The sequence below is a fragment of the Trypanosoma brucei genome, chromosome 5 (assembly GCF_000002445.2).
Source record: "Trypanosoma brucei brucei TREU927 chromosome 5, complete sequence".
NCBI classification, from domain to species: domain Eukaryota; phylum Euglenozoa; class Kinetoplastea; order Trypanosomatida; family Trypanosomatidae; genus Trypanosoma; species Trypanosoma brucei.
This window is the reverse complement of record NC_007278.1, coordinates 1,101,939-1,118,216: the sequence shown is the minus strand read 5'-3', so window position 1 is coordinate 1,118,216 and position 16,278 is coordinate 1,101,939. Positions and strand designations below refer to the sequence as shown.

The window sequence follows — 16,278 nt, the reverse complement described above, 5'->3', positions numbered from 1 at the left end:
AAAATGAAATGGTGGAGGCGACAGCATGGAGGCAGGAGATATACAAACAACGACAACTGCAGTGGAGGTAGGAGACCCTCCAAATTCAACAAAAACATTTTATTTACTCAAAAAAAAAAATCATGCTGGTGTTCGCCCCAGGAACACATGTACCAGCACCGCCTCTTCCTTTGACTTTATCACTCTTCCCTGCTCCTTCTCTCTCCCCCCAAACCGAAAGGAGGAAGGGAAACTGAAGGGAAGAAACATGCAAACCAAACAAGAAAGGAAAGGAAAGAAAAAAAAAAAAAAGTCAATCACTACACAAAAAAAAAACACGCGCTGAAATTTTCTATTTTCAATCTGGAATTTTTTACCCTTTCTCTCCCCATGTTGCTCAACTGCATTTCCTTTCCTACTACGACTTATGACTTGCAGTTGGAAAAGTTCGGTTTGCAGATAAAGATAATGATAATGAATATGATCACAACTACCGTAAGGACAATCATAATTGTGAGTTTAAGGTTTTTCAGACACATATTACGCTTGAGCTGCGTGGAACGCCGCTGAAACTGCTGCGCTTGCTCCGAGAGAGTTGCAGACCTTTCATGTAATGTGTCAATACGATCCCCACGGGCCAGTACCTTGTCCATATTGTCCATCATTACATCCACAACCTGATTGATGTCGTCGTTTAAGGCCGTAATACGGTCGTTTTGCGGGTTGTTGTAAAACTCCATTTTCTGCTGAAGAAGTTTCTTGCCGTTGCGCAATTCGCCCCCCGACTGACCGGCACTCGACCGAACAACGGACTCGACAGCCTCAAGAAATGCAAAAACCGTTCGCATCCTCATATCATTCGTTGTTACGCACGCCACAGTGCGGCCCTCACCGTTGCTGATATAGTGATAGTTGACTCCACCATCCTTATCTTCAACCGTCTTCCTTCGATACTCGTTTCCGGGCACTGTGGCTATAACCTTTTGCGTCAACTCCGCAAGTTTAGGGAGTTCACCCTGTGGGTGCTCGGCTAGGATGGTTGTCCCTTCATTGACACAACTATATTTAATGGGCATCTGATCTGGTCTGCGATTTGCAACACAAACACGGTTATGTTTCTCTCTCCTAGTTGTTGGATACCCTATAATTCCTATAGTTGACGACACACCTCCTATACAATGGGTGTTTCGGTGCGTATGAGGTGGGGAAAGGTAAAGAAAAGCGAGAAACAGTAGGAAGAAAGGGGAAACAAGCGAACATGAATGATACACTCAATTCACATCGTTCTATAAAGACGAATGAAACAGAACACGTCCGAGGGAGAAAGAGAGCAAGGGTTGGCGGGGGAAAAAACGTGCGCACAAAGTTCGTCAAATCCGGCACAGGGTGAAGCTAAAGGTATGCTTGCAGCAACTCGCGACCCTTAATAGTGTGCTCGTTGCTATTTCCAAGAGCTTCAAATATCCCCACAATAACCTGCCGCGCCGGGGTTTTTGTAGTTGGGCCGAGGATAGTGTCTTTCGGTACAATTTCAGCTTCTTTCAACGCAGAAAGCAACTTTGGTTCGGCACGAATGAGACGAAGGCACTCCTCAATGCCCTTATGGTGGCGTTTTTCCACAAAGTGCGCGACGGCTAACTTGAGACGCTGACGATACAGCGCTGCGGGGTCCTTAGTAAGATCATCATACGTCAAGAGTGTGGCATACGTATCCTTCTCAACGTCAAAGTCACTGATGACAAGCAACTCGATGCGGACAACAGCTTCCGCAACGTCACGAAGGTCACGTGTAGCAAATGGGAATTCTTCCCGTATTCTCAGTACAATGCGTTGGGCCTCCTTTGAATCTTTACTTGCCATAGCACACATGGCCAACCCACAAAGTGCCTGTGGGCTAGCATTATAAGATCCCTCACGCTTCAGGGCCTCCCACATCTCTGGGGTCACTTTCTTTTCCTTTGAGATACCAAGACGTTTACAAACGGCATCTGTCTCGGTAACTGCTACGTCGTATGCCTTCTGAAAGAGTTCCCTTGCTTTAGGTATATCTTTATTTTTCAACCTTGTATGGGCTGCGTTCAGTAGCGTCATGGCATTTTCGTCGTATTCATCACTACGTTTAACTTTCTGAAAGACTGAAGTTCCCTCCATTTCATTCTTGCTCTCCTGAGCCGAATACTCGATGAAAGCATCAATTGCTTCTTTCACTTGTGATTCTGGCACAATACCCACCATTTTATCCGCGTAAATCTTATTCCGCACGAAATACACTATGGGAAACATGTGCGGATCCACGTTGAACTGCTGAGTTAGCGACCCATTCCTAACGCAGTCCACGAGTCCAAGCTTGATTGCCAACCCACGGTCCTTTCCAAACTCTTGGTACACTTCTGCCATATTGTTGTTCTGCAATCTTCGGTTTGTGGCGTCCACCTGCCCCGCTAACCGCTCCGTGTAGGAGGCGACGTCCGCATTGTTTGTGACATGAAAATAAAGGAAAAGTGGAACCTTCGACGCCATTTCTTCGTTTATGTTGCGCGAGGAAATGTCGACTACGCCGAGTCGCTCTTTCTTCTGCGTGTGGAACTGAGAACTGTGAGAACAGCTGCGAAACGGCGCTAACGGGCCACCAATGGATACAATAAAGCAAGACCACCTCCTGGACATAATAAGATATCCGTCGTATTCGGAAGTTGTTTCTTTTTTTTTTCGCGGTTTTAAGAGGCTTATGTGAATATTATCCTCCCACACTACACCTTTCCTTCCTTCCCTTCACTTTCCTAACCACGTTCAACGGCGAAGGGAATCAGCGTGGGCTTAAAAACAGAACCACAGAAATACGAAAGAGAGAAGAAAAAAGTGAGTGACCATGCACGAACAACATCTGTCACTGCTCGCCGCGTAAAGAAACGGCTGAAAATGCTGTACATCTCATTACTCACTGTCCCTCTCCTTAGCCATTTTGCACTCCAACTAAAAAAGAACCACGCGTAAACAGACATACACTCCAACTCTGCCACCTGGACATCCCTGAAAACAAGAGACAAATAAGTTTCCTTACTTATGTGTGGCGACGTGAGAAGACACGGGGCCTGTTCATCCTGCTGCTCCGAGGTAGGAAAATTAAAAAAAAAATAACTAATAAAAAATAACAATGGAGATGGCAACGCAAGAAAACGGTTAAGCATTAAATAAAGAACCGATCGTCTATAAGAGTTTTAGAGCTAATATTTACGACGCCTTCAGTCATTCTGTACCATCGAAGGAGAAACTCGACGGCAAAAGTGATGGCAAATGCATAAAATAAGTTGTGTGTGGCCACATCTACCGATGCGTACAGCATCATGTAAAATATGAACAAATCAATGTCCATACCGTAAAGAAACGCTTTGCCGTATGCCGTTACATCATCCACAAAAAACACATCCTTGCCTGCCTTATCTCCCGACTGTGGACCATTCATATAAAGTACATTTGGTGCTATGTCGAGTGAACCATGCATTACAGACTTCGACAGCAGCGTTCCCTCCGCACGTCTAATGCTCTTCCGGAGCGTATCATTGATGAGTTTCTTTAGTGCAAGCGTGCCTGAATCATAAGCGCGGGGCTTACGTGACACACCGAAAAGGCACTTCAAAAAATGCCACTTCTTACCAGTGTACACCGGGCTCGGTGGTTTACCGAGTGCCCGTTGTTGCTCCTCCTCAATACTGGCCGAGCAAACGTAAAGGTATTGCCGCGTGTGCACACCCATAAATACCTCAAATGTTTGGCACTCGCTTTGTCCTCCGAGACCACGCACCGGCAAATCACCTTGAGCTTCCAAGCACAAGTTTTGCTGGAATTCCTCCATGCTCACATCCGAGTGAGCGTGGATAGACTCACCGTGGATATAGTAACCCCACTGTTCTTCAGGCAATATCAATACGGAAATATTGGACACAGAGCAAAGGTCCACAAAACTCTGCAGTGGGTGAACACAAACAAAGCGGTAATAGAACTGAAACTCAAGAACATGCACCACAACAAATACGATAATACACACTAATGTGACAAGCGCGAAGCGCAGCGTGGTAACTTGGTACACACCCACACCACCGGGTGCAGAGTCGATAGGCACACTTTCCGCATATCTTACATAGTTCAAGCCTGAAAGGAAGAACAGCATCATTACCATGGTAAAAAGAGGATGCCACTGGCGCAGCACCTGCAGGCCATTCAATTCATTGGCGACAAAGGTAGATCGCCACATGCTTACGGGCAACACGCGGTTCTCACGCAGTAGCTGGCCTTTGCTTCTTTCCCAGTCTATCACGAAGTAATCGGCGTTGCATTGTTCTATAACGGCAAAAAGAACAGCAATCCCCTTAGCCGCCGCGGACACGTACATCATAGCCTCAAAACACACATACTTATCCTTAATCACAACAACTGCGGAAACGTCCTGAAACTTATACACAAAAAACAAGTACCATGATGCTAGCAACGTGATGAGCGCAAACATGTTCCCGGAGTGGTCACAAAAATACACCAAGAAGCGAATGGCTGCACCGCCATTCAGTATCATGTTTTGTCTTCTGCGCATCCAGCCAAATGTTCTCATCCACGCTGTGCAAAAACACAAGACACAAGCCGTTACCATCGCTCTCATAGCGACTACGTCCATGGGATCGTCTACCAATGTGAATAGCACTGCAACACTCCTGGTCAAGTAGGTATCATTTGAAGGTGCCGAAAAGGAGGGTGCATCATCATACAACTTTGTTGAAGCTAGTTGCAAAATGGCAGCAGGAGCCTTCAGCCGCCGCTGAATCGAGGGGCCCTCCACGTTGAATACAAAAACCACCCGCCGCACGGTTGTAACGTGATAATCGGTTAGCACCTGCTCGGTCGAATTGCCTTTTCGAGTACAACCCCTGCCATACATGTAAAACCGGCGTTTGTAACCCCCTGTGATCATGCTTAAGACGTGAACTTCTCGAGCGTTACTGGGAGATATACCGCCGTCTGTGTCGTCCACAACGAGGGGAATGGGAATATCATCAGAAACATTAAACGGATTAACAAGAAACAGTTCAAAGAACTGTGTAGTCGAGTAGTCGGATTCCAATTCTTCCCACTTAACAGAGCATCGAAGTTCCCTGTTGGACGCAACTACAAAGAAGTTCGTGAAAATCGAGCCTGGAGTGTTGCATAACTTAAAATCACGCGACAATAGGCTCTTTCCAACCAAGATACCATTCAAATCGTAACGTGCAACCACAAATGTCAGAGTAGCCGGTGCTCCGGTAAGCGAAGAGGAGTTCAAGACGACCGACCCGACAGTGTCATCTCTACCGTAGTAAAGCGGTGGCATATAGGGTTTAGTGGGGCTTTGCGAAAAAAGAGTATCGTATAAACGGCACGGTGTTGATGCCTCGTCGAAATTCATAAACACACACAAGTTAGCCAACATGTTGCATGCGCTTTTGTCCAAACCCTCACACCTCACGGCCGCATCAGCGGAATATTCTTCAATATTTTCACAAGTCAGAGGCGGCCCCCATATTCCTCCACCCTCTGTATCCACTGGCAACAGTGTTGCCGTGGTAGCCTCCACCGGCTTACGTGCCTCGACCTGCACCGATGGCAGAACACAAGAACCGTCATCGAGTTGGACATAAACGCCAGCACAGACACAGCGACCTTTCCTATCTTTGACTAACGGGGAAGTACATGTGTTACAATCTCCATCTGCACAAGGTGCACACATCTGCGCGACAAGCACCACAGTACCAATGAACTCAACCACTTGATACCCTTGGGGGCAGGCGCATGTCCCGGTATCCTTCACGTAGGTAGCATCCCTCAACCCAGCAATACGGTTGTCACCGCCACATTGTACACACCGTTGCGACTGGTTACTGTGCGGCACAAGTCCAACAACAGCTTGCGTTTGCGAACAATTCACACAGAGCAACGCACCGGTGTCAACACGCTCCACCATTGCGAACCCGTACGGGCACATGTCATGTCCCTTTCGGAACCCTATCAGCGCGCGCTCTATAACTGACACGGTTTTATCTAGCCGCATCGCAGAGTATTTCCCACCTACCGAACCACTACGTACGGCGTCAACTCCAGTTAATGTCCGAATGCCGGGAAGAAACGGTGCGGGCAAACTGCTGCTGACAATAAACACATACACGAGGACGAGTGGGATGGCATTCATCCCACCCGCTGATCGGTTCAATTTTGCTTGCTCCACGTTTGTAACCGTGGAAACAAGTGCCGATGAGAGTAACTACAATAGCGATGACGGGGAAGACAATAAATAGGCAGGTAGTAACACATTACAACGTTGACAGCCACACCGTACAATACGTAAACAGATGCGACAAACCCTTTGGGAAGATATACAAAAAGAGGTGTTGAAATCCACGGCCGCCCCATGTGGTTGATCTCGCTCTGTAATCTCGAACAGGAACCGAATAAAATACCGAAAGACGGTTACTTGGTAATAGATAAACTAGCACACACACACAAAACAAAGATGGATCTATTCAAAAGATACAGGTGATTAAAAGATCTATCGCAACACCTCACCATATTCTTCAGGGGCTGGCATTTCCAACGCGGCGTGCCCATTTATGTATAAAATATACTCACCAAGGAAAAGTAAACAACCACCGATTGGAGTAATGCGATCGCCACAAGCGGTGATACGAACATATATTAATGAAAAGCTAGAAAACCCACCCATTTGTCAAGGGAAGCAACGCATTGCGTCGACGCTTGTTCTCGGTTGTGTAGTGGTAAAAAGAAAATATGCCAAAAGTTCCAGTTGGCCGTAGACAACATATCAGCCCCTTTCTCCTCCCCCTCTTGTACGTAAAAGTTGCGCCAACTACAACATGTTTTTGCAGGTAGGCACCAAAGACGCGACCGCAAACAGAGCGCAATAATATGCAGCGTGCTTCCCCCCGTCGATCTTTCACCAATGCGCAATGCAAACAACCCGTTAAGTAAAGGGAATGACAGAGAGTCTACTCGCATCCCTTCTAGGTAAAAAAAAAAAAATCACGGCAAAGCGTCAAAGTGGTAACAATGTGTTAGCAAAAAAAAAAAAGTCAAGCCACCACTTCAGCTCAACTGTTACACAGACACACAGACGCATATATATATATATATATATATATATATATATATATATGAGTGCAGCACGAAGAAAGTTTAAGAGGTGTAGAACGTAATAAGAGAGCTTAAACAACTCCATGCCCTTTGACACTGCAAAAACAAGCTATATATGTGCGGAAACACAGTAAACTGATATTGTTACTGCTAGGGAGCAGCTTCCATCGTCCTGTATAATGCTTAATGGTCTTTTACGCTGTGGGAACCGACTCCCTCAATGAAACGCTCCTCACGGCTAGAAAGACATCGATTGTCAATATTGGTGGCACATGTTTACATCCAAGACATATAAACAGCACGACGACGCAACTAATATTCCCGAAGCTACACGACGAGAGTGGCTACGCTACCGATGCCCACAACAGGGTGAAGCTAGCGGCGCAAAAGTGATGTATCCTCTCACAAATAAAGCACGTCGGTTCCACACACGATACTCGCAACTTCACGTTGACTTGGATGGCATCACCTTCGACCGTTCACTCTCTAAAGCCAGAGAGGGAAAAGACGGTCCAGTAACGGGTGTAACGTTCGCAAGCGCACGAAAGTAATAATGCTGCAAAGGAAAAGAGAGGTAGCCAGAGGATCGAACGCAGGAAAACTTCAGTGGTGACAATACTTTTACGAACGTCAAACACGGATGCAGTGCACTCCGCATACACTCAGCACATCATGCGAGTACATTTGCATTCCGCTGTGCTGGCACAAATACACAAGGTTCACATCTGCGCCGATCAGGTACTGTTAGCTGCTCGTCAATCAACCGCTATAAAGCATTTTTTTTTAACTGCGGCGGGATCACCGCTAGAAAATGAAGCGGAAAGGATCATCTATCCGTGATCACATTCATTCTGGGCAGAAAAGAAACTCAACCGCGAGGAGTGCAGTACGCTTCGGAAACGAATTTGCCCTACAGCACTTATTTAGTCGACGAGAACGTAGTGGGGTTGCCTTCTAAAGCTCATTATCCGGCCCAATTATGGCACGCTATGCAGAGCGCACACTCACACTGTTGTGGGCCAATATCCGTGACAACGCAGGCTCGGCACGCCCCTCTCATGCAGCAGTCACAAACACTTCCACATTCAGCACAAACTATACACCTACAAATACAACACCTGCTCTCCGCACTAATAGAACAGAGGACACACTTATGAACAGCGGGCTCCGTTGTTTCCGCGGTGATTGACGCGGCTGCGATAGCCTTGCCTATGGAATAACGGCTGTCGACGGAAAAGAGCGGAAAGGGGCCGAAGCGGCGCTCAGGGAATGGAAGCCCACAGAGAACGAGAGACACACTTCCTCCCGCTACGTCCACCTGGAAGAAAGGAGTATCGGGATGCTGTGCTTCCTCTCTGTCGAATACCTCCAACTTCCCTTGAAACCACAACAACTCGCGTTGCAACTGAATTACCTGACGTGCCACATGTTCTAGAGCGTGACACGAACAACGAAAGGGACCATGCACACTGCATGGTTTCCAAGGTCGATCCTTGAACAGTTTATCACATGGAGTTCCTGACTCACAGATAGTGAGGACCAGCCTGCTTCCCACCACATCGGATACGTGCGGCGAAAAAAAGAAATCGACGCCACGGAACAGCTTTTCCTCGATCATCTCCGTCGTTATTGGCCTGTATAGCGTAACAAGCGAGCTCCATTCACCACAGCGAAAGTACGCGCTGTATTGCCCACACTGTTCCGTACCCTCTTCTCTCCCTCGCTTTACTACCACATGTGCTGAAGGGACAGCGGCCATCTAACAAGGGTACAACAGATAGAAAAATGGAGGAGACCGACATACCAACGCAGAGGCGCTTTCTTACAGGCGTCAAGACAGAGCAGGAGTTTCCATAGAAAGGAGAACGTGAAAGAAAAAAAATTATGCGATCATCATTATCATTATTCGTTCATTAAGTTGAATGTTCTCACAACTGTGCCAGCACCCAAGTTAGCAGACTTTCTCGAGCCTCCGCAGTTGACCTTCTGTAAAGCCCTATTAGCTGCACCAGGAAGGCTAAATTATGAACAACAAGCAAAATACAACTGTTCATCTCCTGGACTGTTAGGAGATGGTGCACATATGCCCGAGTATGTCTCCTACAGGTGGAACACACACAGGCTTGTGACAAAGGGTTGATATCTACTGCAAAACAATGATCATTCAGATCTATCTGCGACTCATACCGTTGTGGTGAGCAACCGTGGACAGGATTCATGTCAAACACAAGCGCTATACCTCTTTCCGCCAACGTCCACGGTAAGGCACACTCAATGAAACTAGCACCAACCTTCAGCGCCATCAGAACAGCACCGAGGGAAGGCGTAGGACTCATGACGTAGTGATTCTTCGTTATTTCGCACAACCGCGATGCATATTGTACAATCGTCTCATTTTGTCCCAGTTCGTCTGCGCATACAAACACATTTTCCCTATCAGCAACAGACGAGGCCTTTATCAACTCACAACCAATGTCCGGGGCACACTCGGCGGATTTAGCCCACTTCAGCGATCTTGTTGATGCTGTCTTCCTCCGTTTTGAATGTTGTTCATGCAAGGGAACACTGTCGTAAAGAGTAATGGCCATGTTGGGCATGACGGACTTTACGATTTCCGCCCAGCTTTCATTGCTAAAAGATATCCTGCCTTTCTCGTGGACCCCAAACACCGCCGTCTCAGATGCAGAAACACTGGCATGAGCTCCTACATACGGGCTCCGTACCGTCAATATTACTCTGAACTCTCCAAGTCCGCAAAATTCAGCAAAACTTTTTCCCGCTTTTTTGCACGCATCCTTATATTCGTATGCATCAAATATAGACAGGCTTAAAATCCTCTCTTCTTCTCCAAGAATATCACGCGCCTGTTCGGGTGTTAGGTACGGTATACCACCACGTCTGCATGGAACAACTAAAATAGGATACACTCCGTGCATTCCACTATTTGCTGCCACCTCTAAGAAAAAGCAAAATTAAATAAAAAAGTTGTCAGGTAAAAAAAAAAAAAGTTGGCACGTTCGTTCCCAACACTAAAGAAACATACAAAACATTTTAAAAATGAGTAACACGTGAAATATGCAAGAAACCTAACCAATAAAATATGCAACTAAACGATACTTCACGTGCAGCTGGTTGTTGGCGCCGCTGTGCTATTATCTGTGGTGCACCTGAAGGGAACAATGGTTCCTTTACGCGTAAAAACGCTATAAGAGGAATCACAGTTAATTCATGGACAGAAGTTTTCAAGAAAAGAGAGAGGATATGTATACAATTTGTGAAAGTGTAGAGATGCGACACTTTGAGTAACATACTCCTTCAAATGGAGAAAAGTTCAAAGCAACCAAAGTAAACGATTCATACCTCCACTCAGAGAAGACAAAAAAAAAAAGAAAGAAAAGAAAAAAGGAAAGAGGATAGTTGGAATAGTTTCTCATTTCTCTCCACCTTTTGCACCACATCAAAACCTCCTTCACTCCTCCATCCCTTGATAGACTGCTCCCTCCTAACAGTTTGGACATATATCTAGAGGGAAAGAGAGAGGATGAGTGTACAGCGATACGAACGAGCACTGCCGAAAATGTATTCAAACCGCTGGCTAAAAAGATGGTTGAAAATAATAGCTGAGATGACAATGAAACGCCGAGGACAATCAGTTGTTGCCGAAAAAAATAACTACTTCACTGTCTGCAAGTGAAATGCCAATTATGAATCTTGGGTTTAAGTATGCTCATCAACTTCTACTCGAATGTCGCCACTTATACAAAACCTGAAGAAATTGTTTGACCCGCACTCGGAGCGACAACATTTCATCTGGATTTTTACTCTCCAGTATACGGTCATTTTTACAATGGCGGTGAAGCGACCTTGCAGTCACATGATCGTAGTGTAGTAACTGTCCCGCCTTCTCGAATACTTATTTTAACATTAGAAAGCCGATATACGTGCAGGGTCGCTTTATGCTCTGCACAAATATATACATATTAATATATAATACGGTGACGCTAAATTTGAACACGATTATCCGCTGGCGTCAGCTCACAGGTCGGGCTGACGTGCAGAGAAAATATTAAAAACGAATATTATATTAACATGTAAGTGGAGTGGTTAATGTCACAATAAGTCATTTCGTTTTATGTACGACTACATGTCGATGAACATAAAAAAAAAAATATTTGCCTACGTGATAACAGTGGTCTTTTCTGTATTGCCGCCTTAACGCCGCCCGTTCCTGGCAGGGAGTTGTACCCGTTCACTTTGTAGGTCGTACATTGTGGGAGGCGTGGTGTAGCACTGCACGTTAAATCAGCGGTAGATTAGGCGCTGCTGCAAAGCATGAGGGGAATTCAAACAACTGTAACAGTCATTTCCTGCACCAAATTCTGTGACAGTCTTCTGTAGTGGTGGCGCTTACTTGTCGTCTATCGATTCTGTCTTGTCAGCCACGTGAGCAACACACATAAGTCGACCACACAGTAACAAGCCAGAAACCTCCCGAAACAAAGAATATGCCCTTTGCCACACGCTAGTGTGTTTCAGCGAGTCAGAGACGTATTCAAGGGGTCGCAGCTTCACGAAGTTACCCCGCTCGTACAGGCATAAAGACGCTGAAAAACTTCAAATTGAGGGTATACAAACGGTTTTCAAAGGAAAAACTCCCGTAGGGTAACAACAAGTTTTGCACAAAGCAAAGACCGTGTAGCCGCCCTCTTTTTCCAATGCACAAGAACCGACACTACATATTATATGCCTTTCTAGTATATAGGATGCTAAGTAAATTGGTCAGGTAGAGGAAGTGGAAATATGTTACCCAAGTAAAACTACTGTTACCATATGTAAAGAAATGCCGTTAAGAAAAAAATGTTCTATACATCAAGCCATACTCGTATGTAAAACGTTGCGTTACATTTTTGCTCAGTGTAACGGAACAGCGAACCCTCTGTCATCCAAATGGCGTAGATAGAAAATGAAAATAATAAGTAACCTTTCCTCCCCACATGCCCTAGCACCTAAATAATAAAAAAAATTATCGACATCATTCAACATGCTCACGGACTCTTTTTCTTTCCTCAACAACTGCTTGTTTCAAAAGCTTGTTACCTTCTTCAACCGTAATTGCTTGAATACGACTTATTTTGTTGTGAAAGAAAACACCGAGCACGTGATCGGCCACGTCAAGCATTTCGTTTTTGAATGTTGCTGTAATAAATTGGCACGACCCTGATTCTTTAGAAAGAAGCTTCGCTACAGACGCCCGATACTCAGTATCGAGGGCAGCATCGATTTCATCGAAAAGATAAAATGGTGCAGGATCACAGCGCTGAATAGCAAAAATCAACGCCAGCGCCACAAGTGATTTTTGTCCACCACTCAGTTGTTTCAGGTCAGTGACGGCAGCTCCTAGTCCGAAAGAAACTTTTATCTGAACAGCAACATACGGATCCTCACCTGCCTCTTTTCTGGTGTTTGACATGATGAGTTGAAGTTTACCGTAACAGTCATCGGTCGTAACTAACTCTTTGAAAACTTGCTCAAAGTGCAACTGAATTTGCTTGTATGTCCGCTCAACTGCTTCATCCTTTTTGCAGTCGAGGTGGTCCATTAAGTCACGAATACTCTTCAGTTCATTCTGAAGATCCTCTTTCTGGGCGACAAGACCGTTTTTCGTTTCCATTAATGTATTGTACTGATCAACTGCCTTTCGGTTTATATGTGCATATTTCTCAGCAGCTTTATTGCACTCTTTGAGTGTTTGTATTAGTTTTTCTCTGGACAACCCAGAATATGTCTCAGCTTCCTTGGGTATTACGCCCAGTTGCCTTATCTTCTCCGCCGCGCCATCACGACGTCTAATGCAATGTGCCTGCTGCATTAGAGTCCTTCCGTCGAAATCTCTTCTTTCCTGAATAGAATTCAGAGCCTCAAGGTAGCCACTCCTAAGCTTCTCGACTTCTTCCTCCCTGCGAAGTTTCTCTTTCCTGGTCTCATCCAATAACCTGTAGACTTCGTTGGCTTGCTGCGAGTTAAAAGAAATATCATCGTCAAGATTTTCTTTTTCATTAGTAATAGCGGTATTACTTGCACTGAGTTGAGCGGAATCGTGAAAGAACTTTTTAGTAGCCGTGAGTTGGACGTTTAAGTTAAGCCGCATATCCTCCAAGGCCCTCACTTCCGCAGCCAACTGTGCACTCCGCCGCTGAAGTTTTGAGAGTTTCATGCGGCGGTCGTCGACATCTTTCACCAGCGCCTCCAACTCTCGTTGTTCACCTTCGCTCCATGCCGATTTGAACGCTTCTTTTCCCTCATGCTGGTAGGTGGCTATGTTTACTTGGGCAGTATTTATCATGTCCTCCAACTGCTTCTTTGATGCGTATAACTTATCCTTCTGCCTATCCAGTGCTGCTTTTCTTTGTGCATGTTGTTCGACAACTTGTGAGCCGTCTTTAGATTTCGTTATGGAGGACATCTCCGTCTTGAGCGAGCTAAGGGTGGTCACAACACCTGTTAAGGCCTGGTTAACGTTGTCCAACTCCTGAGTAATCTTCTTCAGGGCCTCATCTCCTCTTAAAAAATCTGCAGCAGCAACCTTTTCATACTTGAAAGCAGAGAGTTTCAAACTCCGAGATTCGATATAACCACCTGTTATACCACCTCTCCGGCTGACTTGATCCCCATCCAACGTTACCGCGTCACATGCGTACTTTTTTGAAACATTTTCACCATCTGCAATGGAGGTCACAACAGCAGTATTTCCAAATAGTTCGGCAACAATGCCAGCAAACTTCGGATCACAAATTATATGGTCTGCCAAGCTGCTACACTCGACACCTTCACCGAACCGTGTCACCGTGCCCCTACACGTATCCATTGGGAAAAATGATATACGTCCAGGTTTCTTCCTGCTGTTCATATTCTCCAGCAAAATCGCACTAACTTCGAATGAATCAACAACAACGTTAAAGAGTGAATTACCAGCTGTCACTTCAACAGCTGTCTCGTAGCCGTTCGAGACGCCGATGAGCTCAATTAATTGGCCATGTACAGCATTTGTTAGCGATGGGTCGGCCAGCTCGTCCAGAACCTCTTTAAGAGACTGCAACCCTTGACGAACATCTGAGCGAATTACTTTTTCGAGTTGACTGCGGGCTTTGTTGTGATTCTCGCGTAGTGTCCGAACCGTCTGTACAAGGGCAGACTGTTCTCTCCAGAGGTCACCCTTTTTAACGCTCAGTGAATTCCTGAAGGCCATCGTCTCTTCGTACTTTGATTTAAGCTCCGTTATAACTGAATCTGATTTCTTTAATGATTCCTCCCAATTTTTCTGTTCAGTTTCCTCATCCTCAATTTGCTTTTCAACTTTCTGTATCTCACTACACGTAAACTTTAATTCATGTTTATAATTCTCTATGGTTTTTCTGTTTCTATTAGACTCTTCAGCAAGCCAGTTGTCCCGCTCTTGCTTGTTCTTGAAAAGCAATTGACGAGCCCGTCTCGCTTCAAGTGCCTTAAGTTTTCCTTCTATGGCGGACAGTTCCTCACTTTTCTGATCAACAGTAAGCTGCTCCTGTTGTATGATAGCAAGCTTCTTCTTCAAGCCAGCATTCGTCTCTGCTATCTGTTTGTTCAGTTCTCCAACCCTCTTCAGAACGTTCGTTTTCACACTCTCTGTTCTTTTCATCGTGTTGAGAGATGACATACAATTTAATTGCACAATCTCTTTTTCACGCATCAATGTGCCCCTTTTCGTATCCAGGTCCTGTAGCTCCCCCTCCAACCTCAAGATACGCTGATCGCAATTACGTATCTCCGATTCAGCTTCACTGATGATGGCTTTCGCTTCATCAATATCGTAATGATCCCTTCCGCTGCGGGACATGTAAGAGTTCCTCTCATCATCCAGCCTCCGAAGTTCTTCTCTTGCAGCGTTCAGGTCTGAGTTAAGGATACAGTACTGAACACACTTTCTTTTTTTGTCAATCTCTTGGAACGACATGAGTTCATCAGACTCAGACCGAAGCTCTTCAAGACGCTCCTCGAGTTGAGCAATAGACTCCCCGATTTTCTCGTGCTGCACCTCCGTTTCTTCCAAAATCTTCTCGCTCTCCTTTCGCCTTACTTCATAAACTCTCGTACCTGCCACATCTTTTATAAGTTGGAACCGTTCTTCATCACTCATGTTTGCCAAACTTGAAATTTGGCCTTGCTCAACAATATAGTAAGGGTTGGTTGACGAGAACCCAGCGCTTTCCAGCAGTTGCCGGATATCAGTGGCCGTGAACCGTTTGTCATTTACACGAAATTCGTCTTGCTTAAGGCCCAGTGTACGCCGTATACGCACTTCATTCACAGCAGATTTTCCCGGTATTACAAGACGACCATCAGAATTATCAAAAATAATTTCCACAAAGATGGGCAACGCAGGCCTCCCGGATCCAACGTGGAACAGATCCTTTCTCTCTACAGAAGAAAGGTTCATAAATTTCTCACAAAGAACAAACTGGATCGCAGCGAAGAAATTCGACTTGCCTGCTCCGTTTTTCCCAACGATCACGTTGTTTTTCGGCGAGAGCTCCTGCTCAAACGCTTGTTCTCGGTACGAGCGGAATCCGGAAATAAGAATATTTTTGATATACATAGTATCCTGTAAGTGGTCTAAGAAAGAGGGTAGTCAAAAAACAAAACAAACGGTAATGTTAAACAATCAGTTCAGGTTATTTCATGTTGGCAACCGTGCAGTCTAAGGGGGAAAGTACAAAGTCAGCGCAACAACATACACCACTCTCCTGATGTAGAAGCTTAGGATGTGGAACAAAAGACAACATTAAACAAAACAGTAATAAGAAGGTTATCTCATTGCTTGAAGGTAATTAACAAACGGTACCATTAAGCAGCAAAATGATAGTGAAGCTACCAAGGTGTAAGCAACGTCCGCGCATGGTTACCTGCTGTGGTGTGCTAGCAGGCGCGGCACACGGCCTTCCCCCCCCCCCCACACACACACACCACAGTTTAGCACGGTTTCATTAGACAAGCAGTTTGACTAAGGCAACAAAAGCATTAGTAAAGTAGCTTCCTCTAACGAGGGGAATGATCCGTCATTTACCATCCATACACATCTTTTCTACAATACTA

The 16,278-nt window shown here is 45.4% G+C and overlaps 6 protein-coding genes across 6 annotated transcripts, besides 5 other annotated features; all 6 read right to left on the bottom strand.

Moving 5' to 3' along the window:
* Positions 1-16,278: part of a sequence feature (sequence corresponds to BAC RPCI93-6E7) that runs on past both edges of the window.
* Positions 216-292: a sequence feature (CT-rich).
* On the bottom strand, positions 405-1,055 carry Tb927.5.3560 (vesicle-associated membrane protein, putative; the record flags this gene model as incomplete). The annotated part of the gene is made up of 1 exon (XM_839933.1): positions 405-1,055. The coding sequence occupies one exon, from the start codon at positions 1,053-1,055 to the stop codon at positions 405-407; it is 651 nt and encodes a 216-aa protein (XP_845026.1).
* On the bottom strand, positions 1,372-2,646 carry Tb927.5.3550 (hypothetical protein, conserved; the record flags this gene model as incomplete). Its single annotated transcript, XM_839932.1, has 1 exon — positions 1,372-2,646. The coding sequence occupies one exon, from the start codon at positions 2,644-2,646 to the stop codon at positions 1,372-1,374; it is 1,275 nt and encodes a 424-aa protein (XP_845025.1).
* Positions 3,099-3,131: a sequence feature (AT_rich).
* Positions 3,167-6,190, bottom strand: Tb927.5.3540 (hypothetical protein, conserved; the record flags this gene model as incomplete). The annotated part of the gene is made up of 1 exon (XM_839931.1): positions 3,167-6,190. The coding sequence occupies one exon, from the start codon at positions 6,188-6,190 to the stop codon at positions 3,167-3,169; it is 3,024 nt and encodes a 1,007-aa protein (XP_845024.1).
* Positions 7,134-7,171: a microsatellite.
* Positions 8,114-8,908, bottom strand: Tb927.5.3530 (hypothetical protein, conserved; the record flags this gene model as incomplete). Its single annotated transcript, XM_839930.1, has 1 exon — positions 8,114-8,908. The coding sequence occupies one exon, from the start codon at positions 8,906-8,908 to the stop codon at positions 8,114-8,116; it is 795 nt and encodes a 264-aa protein (XP_845023.1).
* Tb927.5.3520 (queuine tRNA-ribosyltransferase, putative) lies at positions 9,078-10,085 on the bottom strand (the record flags this gene model as incomplete). Its single annotated transcript, XM_839929.1, has 1 exon — positions 9,078-10,085. One exon carries the CDS (start codon positions 10,083-10,085, stop codon positions 9,078-9,080), a length of 1,008 nt encoding a protein of 335 aa, XP_845022.1.
* Positions 10,527-10,558: a sequence feature (T-rich).
* Positions 12,182-15,781, bottom strand: Tb927.5.3510 (structural maintenance of chromosome 3, putative; the record flags this gene model as incomplete). Its single annotated transcript, XM_839928.1, has 1 exon — positions 12,182-15,781. One exon carries the CDS (start codon positions 15,779-15,781, stop codon positions 12,182-12,184), a length of 3,600 nt encoding a protein of 1,199 aa, XP_845021.1.